General features: G+C 44.5%; 1 protein-coding gene across 1 annotated transcript in view; it reads right to left on the bottom strand.

Moving 5' to 3' along the window:
- Positions 1-879: 879 nt before the first annotated feature.
- The window catches only part of LOC125030962 (proline-rich protein 36-like), a 20022-nt gene continuing 13401 nt past the window's right edge, over positions 880-7500 (bottom strand). Inside the window, exons 8-11 of the mRNA XM_047621381.1 lie at positions 6367-6517; positions 2094-2155; positions 1106-1797; positions 880-1048 (exon numbers count right to left, since the gene is read on the bottom strand). Coding sequence (XP_047477337.1) covers positions 880-1048; positions 1106-1797; positions 2094-2155; positions 6367-6517 — 1074 coding nt within the window. The remainder of the gene's footprint in view (positions 1049-1105; positions 1798-2093; positions 2156-6366; positions 6518-7500) is intronic.

The following is a 7500-nucleotide window of genomic DNA, read 5'->3' as shown; positions in this document are numbered from 1 at the left end:
GGCATCCCACGCAGGTCAGTTCGAGATGACCTTCGAAGCGAGGTCATGGCAGTTTTGAATGAGGAATCACGACATGTGAGAGCCCAGAGAAGTTCTGGGCGTCTCCCTCTTGAAACCCAAAGAAGTTCTGGGAATCCCCTTCTTTAAGAAGTTCCTACAATCCTCTCTTCAGGAGAAAAAACGCTAGCGTTGCGAACTACCTATCTAAAACTCGAGCAAACCCGATCTAACCAAGCTCTCGAAGCGATGCGATTCACAATAAACTCGCTGAAATACAAAGACTAATGAGACGTGGAACCGCAGCAGAAGTTCTTGGAGGAGAGGGGAGGAGAGTGAGCGAGGAAGACCGAGTTCTTCACCAAAACCAGCGAGCGGCAAGTGGAAGCGAACATGAGGGGAGGGGAGCCTGGCGTCCTCGAAGTAACAGCGAGGATGTAGACAGAAACAGGCAAAGGGGGGCTTGTGGAGTGTGGGGCAGGGGTGGGGGTTGGGGGTCAGGGGGGTAAGCGTGGATGACCTGACCAAGGGACTTACGCGAAGTTGCTGGACTGCTCATGACCTTTTCTTTCGCTTGCTAACGTTTAACTTCGTCGGAAGTAGGTTAATATGTCCTACCTAAGCTGGGATTCACTGTTCATTCACTACCATTTTAAAGAAATATTACACTTCTTACACTTTTAAAACGTTTTCTCATTAATTTTAGCTGGGCCATCTGCTGGGTTGTTAGACGTTTTGAAGACGCATGCAAACGCTTCCGCAATAATATTATTGACGTTTATATGTGGTTTAACCGACTATATTTCGCGAAATGATCCTATGGTTTCACTTTCCCAATAATTAATGTTCTGGGCCAACCAGAGGTGTGTTTGTAGGCACTGCTCATTCCTCGGCCTTTCCGAGCAGAGCCTCCGACTTTGGCCAGGGGGACTCTGCTCTCTCGGCCCACTCGGTTCTTTGGTCCTTGTCCTTCAGGCCTGTCCTGGACGCGATCTCTCCCGCCGAAGCCAATTGCATCGGCAAATCTCGCCTCGGCGTGGCAATGAGGGTGCTGGAGGAGGCATTGAGGAATCTTCTCTTGCTGTTCCTTCACACTCGCTCCGCCGACCTGTCCCTCGCTCTCCACCTGAAGCGCCTGTCCGTGGCGTCCCTGCCCCACTCCCCATCCCCCTCGCCCGGGGCCAGAGGCTCCGGGTCCCCCTCCATGGCGGGCCGCTGCACGACGCGCTCTCCGTCGACCAGCGCCGCCACGAGCATGGTGCGGCCGGGGGGCGAGGGCCAGGCGGCCGCCAGGTTGGGCGTGGACGTGGACGCCGGGAGGAGGGGCGAAGGCGGGTCATTCAGGCAGGGAGGAGAGGAGGGCGTGACGGCTGTGAGAGGCAGGGACCGCGGGCGTGTCGGGGCGGCGACGTCTAGGGACAAAGAGGCCCCTAAGGGACGCCGGGCGCGCTGCCGTGGCGGGGGACTGTAGTGGTGGCGAAGCGAGCGGTCCATAAGGTGCAGCGCCTCGTTGGAAGGGCGATAGTGCGGCGGGCAACAGGGGGAGAGCGGCGAGGGGCCGGGCGTGAGCGGGGGTGGCGAGGCGGCGCCAGGAAGCTGACTGATCTTCTGAAGGACATCGCGAAGCTCTCTGGTGGCCGGAGAGGGCGGTAACGTCGGGGAAGTGGGCGCAGGCGGCGAGGGCGGCGAAGTGGGCGGCAGACTGGACACGTCCGAGTTGTGGGGGCCCACGGAGGACGCGGGGGAAGCCAGCGCCAGCACGCAGCCAGGGGACGACACGCGGCATCGCCCGTAGTCGCTCTGTAAGGTACTTCGTGTTAGGGAAAACAGTATCCACATTAAAGGGAAATCGTAGAAAACACTTATGCACACAATAAGCATTATAGTAAGGCAAGCTAACGGTTTCGAAACCTTCCTGGATTTACCAAGATAAAAATTAGAGGCATTTTGAAACTTAACAAATGTCTGAATAAGATAATTTTGTAGACAGTTTTTTTTCTGTCAGAATTCACATTCTTGTTTGTATTTTCTTCTCATTATCTCTCTCTCTCTCTCTCTCTCTCTCTCTCTCCCACACACACACAGGCATGTCTCACCTGCAACGTGGCTCCACAGGTGTAGCTGGAACTCTGGGATCCCTCGGGCGTTGATACGGAGCCTGAGGTACAAAACAAAGCGAGTTAGCCGAAGGAGTGGGAGACGGCGGCAGGTGGGTGGTGGGGCGAAAAGTGAAAGGAGATACGATAAGAGACAACGGACAAGGAGAGGAGAATAGGGATACAGAAGAAGTAAAAGAAGAAGAAACAAAGAAGAGTGAGAAGAAAGAGGAAAGGGTAGTAATGTGTCAGGCAAGTGAGTGTGATGGTGTGATGGGTGACAGCGATATAAAACGAGGAAGTAAAGATGGTGAGACGTGGATGCTGTCAGGAATGGGAGAGAATAAGATCATAATTGTCCTATAGATATATATAATCAGCCATTCCGTCAGTCACGTATTATCAGTGGATACAGTCAGTTATTATCTTCAAGCCCGGTAGCTCTCAGTTAAAACATTAAAGAGTTAGTTTTACGAAATTGAAAACTTATAATGAATCATTAAAGAATGTAAGTGTTTATAAGCCACCTTAAACTAAAGCTGGGATATTCATATTACCATTAACTTTAGCAACTTGGGCATCAATATCTTTTTAATATAAACGAAAACAGTACAAGTTTTGAAACAGAGCGCTTCAAAAATCGAGTTATTTGAAGGTCGAAACACAGTGAACCAGTGAACCTGAACTTATCAGAATCAGAGCAGTCTTATCACTAACAGACCGTTCGGGGCACTGATAAGACAAACACATTCGGATAGTGTCTATGATTACTAAGCGTCAGGGCTATTTCAGGAGTTCTAGAGCTAGATATGGATTTACTACAGGCAGGTTAATCGCAGCGTCTATATTTCATTTCTATTAATACTTGTCAATTAGTTCAGCCAACAGTTTATTCAAAATATTTTGGTTACTCGCTAATGGGTGTCAACAGGGCAGTGGGGCTGGAATGTTGCGCGTGTGTCTGTGTCAGAGAGGCTATATGGGAGGGAGAGGGAGAAGGAGAAGAAGGAGAAGGAGAGCGAGAGAGAGAGAGAGAGAGAGAGAGAGAGAGAGAGAGAGAGAGAGAGAGAGAGAGAGAGAGAGAGAGAGAGAGAGAGAGAGAGAGAGAGAGAGAGAGAGAGAGAGAGAGAGAGAGAGAGAGAGAGAGAGGGGGCAGACAGACAGGCAGCCAGAGCCAACTAATCTGAGAAAAAAGAAAAAAAAAAAAGGCAGACACAGGCAGACGAGACACGTCAGAAAACAGAACGAAACAAAAGAATATCCCAAGATTTGGAAAAGATAGAAGAGAGACAGAGAGAGTGAGAGAGAGACTAAGAAGAAATACGAGAGATTCGTCGGTCATATAGCAAGCGACCGAGTGTGTGTGTGGGATGCAGTCTTTGGCAGCGCTAGAGAAAGCAAGTAAAACAAAAAAAAATATATCTATATATGTATGTACGGCAGTCTACAGGACAGAACCATCAAGAACGCTTTATGTTTCTGTCAATAAGTTACTTTGTGGGAGAGAGAGAAAAAAGTAAAACAAAAACAAAAATATACAAAATATCTGTGACCACTAACGCGCACTCCCCCACAAAAAAGTCTAAAATACAAAACCAAAAAGATACTAAAAAAAAAGACAACGGGAAAGAATATTTTTCGAAAAAAGCTATGGTTTATGTACCCAAAATTCTAATTAGGTAACAAAGTAAGTGTTTGTGCTAGCAACTACGTCTGCGTTTTGGCTGCTCGATCCATCACCTGTAATACCACTGATATATAAAGTAGAAGAAATAAACAACTCATGAATAAAAAAAAAAAAAAAAAAAAAAAAAAATGAAAAGACGAAGAAGAAAAAAATACGTATAAAAAAACAATAACCAAAATATTGTACATAAGGAAGAGATCATTTACATATAGAGAAGATAAACACATATCGAAAAGGAAATAAACACTGTGATTCACAACACGAAATAAAAGTTCACGAAACGAGGACACGTGACATGGGGTAAAATCACGTGGACTTTAATTCAGGAATAAGACAAGGAAGGGGGGGGGGGAGGAGGGGGGAAGGAAAGGTAGAGGGAATGAAATTGAAAAGGGGAAATTAAGGAACAATACACGAACAAAAAACAAACAAAAACTCGTAAAGGACTGAATACACAAGACATCCAAATTAGAAAATAGATTAAAGAAGGAAATAAGATAAAATAAAACAAGTGATGTGTGTGCGGGCGTGTTGAGCACATACTGCATATCATACCTATGATTGTAAACTGTAAGATGTTAATACATATATGTAAAAAAAAAACTAATAATAATAACAATAAATAAATAAATAAAATGAATAAAACCAAAACACACTGAAAGAACGATTAAAAGAAGCCAGTCATGAGCACGATCAGACGAAACAAAATGGATCAAAACGAAAACAAAAAAACTAATAAAAAAACAAAACAAAGGAACGGAAATTCCAAAAATAAAAGAGTTGCATTGTGCATGTGTGAGTATAAACAGTTGGTTGTTGCTACCTCGGCTACCTGGGGCTGGCCGCCGCCACTGCAGACTGTCGGACTCTACTTTAATCCAGAGCACAGAATCTGAAAGCGCCAACCAGAAACGAACGAAACAAATAGAAGAGACACGAAAATGATACAATGAGATTAGATTTTTTTTTTTTTTTTTTTTTTTTTTTTTTTTTGTTAAGGTTAGGAGAGACATTCACGTAAAAAAAAGTGTTAAAAAAATTGAGATAGAGAGTCCGAAAAAAATGTACATTCAGAAGGAGAGAAAAATCTGGGGGATGAAGGGGGTCCAAAAAGGGGAACTGGAAGCCCCTTAAAAATGTCTGAAGAAAATATAGGAATGGAAACATTCTTATATCTTGAAAAAAACATATATATATATATATATATATATATAAATCTATGTATATACATACACAACTATGTATAAAAATTCCTAATTTCTTAGACACTTAAACAAAAATAAAAATACTTCGAACAAAAGAGTCATTCTCCCACACCATCTATCATTATCAATATAAACAGACTAAAATCATGCTGTGAAATTATCATGGCATAAAATCTCAAGTAAAATGCAAGACAGGATACAGACATGGATACTCAAAACTTGATAAATGTAGAATAGGCAAATCTTCTTCCAATGACAAACTATCTCAAAAGGATCACCAGAAACCTTCGTTCAAAAAGGAGGTACTCTAACGCCTTGGCTAAAGGGGCGTTGCCAGATCAAAGAGAAAGAGAAAAGGGAAAAGGCCTCACCATACACTCGCTGTTTCCAAGAAAAACGATAGGACCTTTTCTCGACCGTAACCTGTTTCCTCGCTGGATGAGCCAACGTGAGACAGGTCTTTAGGTCTGTTGGTCTGTAGATCTTTTTCTGGTTTATTACCTACCTCTTTAGTGCGAAGGCTGACACCTAAATTGACATCAACATATCACACTACTGATAGTTCATCTTGTTGAACAGCCATGGCATGTTCGTAGAGGAACGTGCATTAGCAGAGGGGTGATGCGGAAGTGGCCGCTTCGTTCCCGCCCTAAATTTGACCCCAGCATGCTGATGCCAGAACGTTCTTATAATTCATATAATAAAGCCCTTCTTATGGTAATCCTTCTTATGAGGAAGCTTTTACCGTGCATTGTTCATTGTAATTATGATTTTCAATGTAATTTTTAAAAATATATGTAACATCTTTTTCAAAACTTAAGTGTATATTTTAAAAATCAAAGGGTTATTTTTTTTCTTTATTTTTTAGACTAATTATCATTGTTGAAGTTCCAGCGGATTGAGTCTTTCGCAACTACACTGGACTAAATCGTAAGAATTCTTTCTTCACTATTAATGGAATAACTCTTTCTTATTAACTGCCTGTGTGATAACTCTTTCTTGACCATATGAGACGACTCTTACTAGAACAAAAGTTGATTATAGAACCCTGCAACTATCCTATTTGAGATTCAGTCTAAACACTGGTTTACAGATAGTATACTATGGATAGTATACTAAAGAGAGTGTATTCCATACCCCCATCATATAAAAAATAACATACCGACCTAACTCTTCGAAAGTCCTCCTTATGAAAGTGACTTGACCCGAGTATATATAGTAATGAGGGAAACACACACACACACACACACACACACACACACACACACACACACACACACACACACACACACACACACACACACACACACACACACACACACACACACACACACACCTCGCGAGAAAAGTGAAATACCGGAACCCAATCTGTTGTTCTAACCTGATCTATAGATGTAATGGTGACAGGGCGCAGGCCAATGGGTAGAAGTGTGGGTAACGTGGCCTCCTTCTGTCATTGACTTGGTAGATTTAACCTCTGGCATCCCGCCGCGAACCACGACCACAGGGTAGAGTTCAGGCTTCGCCGCGACCTGGAAATGAAAATTAAGAAATTAAGAAGGTAAGACATGGCAAATTACAGAAAACGGGTCGAGTTAAAGAAAACGTATTATAAGTTCTGCGAGTTCAGCGTTAACTTATATATTTCTTGGCCTTGCGTGTATGGGGTTATACACTTTTTCTACTTTCTTTTATATTTTTTCTTTATTACTTTCATATTTATCTACAGTATAGAAGCATGCAATTATTTAGGGAGAATATGTCACACAGAAAAAAAAATTGTGTGTATTCCTGTTGGCAATGGAATCTGCCTTTTTTCCGGGTCCCATTTCTGGTCTGTTTTTCTGCTGCACTTGTGACCTTTCGACCTTTGGTTTTCGGTTTATCTTTGCTTTCTTTCTTTTAATCAAATTCCGTAATTAATTCTCTCTCTTCCTCTCCCTCTCCCTCCCCCCCCCCTCTCTCTCCTCCCTCCCTCCCTCCCTCCCTCTCTCTCACCCTCTTTCTCTTCTTCCCACTCCTGTCCCTCTTCCTCCTCCTCCCCTTCCTCGTCCTTTTTCTATTCCTCTTCCTTTTCATTCTCCTTTTCCCCTCTCTTCCCTCTCCCTCCCCCACCACCTCCTTCTTCTTCTTCTTTTTCTTCCTCCTCCTCCTCCCCCTCCCCCCCTCCCTTTCTCTCTCCCTCTCCCTCCCCCTGCCCATCCTCCCCTTCCCCCTCGCCTTCCTCCCTCCTCACCTTCCTGCTCCTCCTCCTTCCCCTCCCCCTCCCCCTCCCCCTCCATTTCCTCCCCCCCTCCTCCTTCCCTCCCTCCCCTTCCCCCTTCCTGTTCCTCCTCCTCCTCCAATTCCTCCTCCTTCTCCCCTCTCCCTCTTCCTCCTCTTCTCCATCCTTCTTCTTCTCCTCCTCCTTCTTTTCCCCTTCCTATCCCTCCCTCCTCCACCTCCCCTTCTCCCCTCCCTTTACTCCTCCTCCTCCTCCTCCTTACCCTTTCTATATCCTCCTTTTCCCCTCCCA

Source organism: Penaeus chinensis, chromosome 12 (genome assembly GCF_019202785.1).
Source record: "Penaeus chinensis breed Huanghai No. 1 chromosome 12, ASM1920278v2, whole genome shotgun sequence".
NCBI classification, from domain to species: Eukaryota; Metazoa; Arthropoda; class Malacostraca; order Decapoda; family Penaeidae; genus Penaeus; species Penaeus chinensis.
The sequence above is the reverse complement of the archived record's forward strand: the minus strand, read 5'-3'. Positions and strand labels throughout refer to the sequence as shown.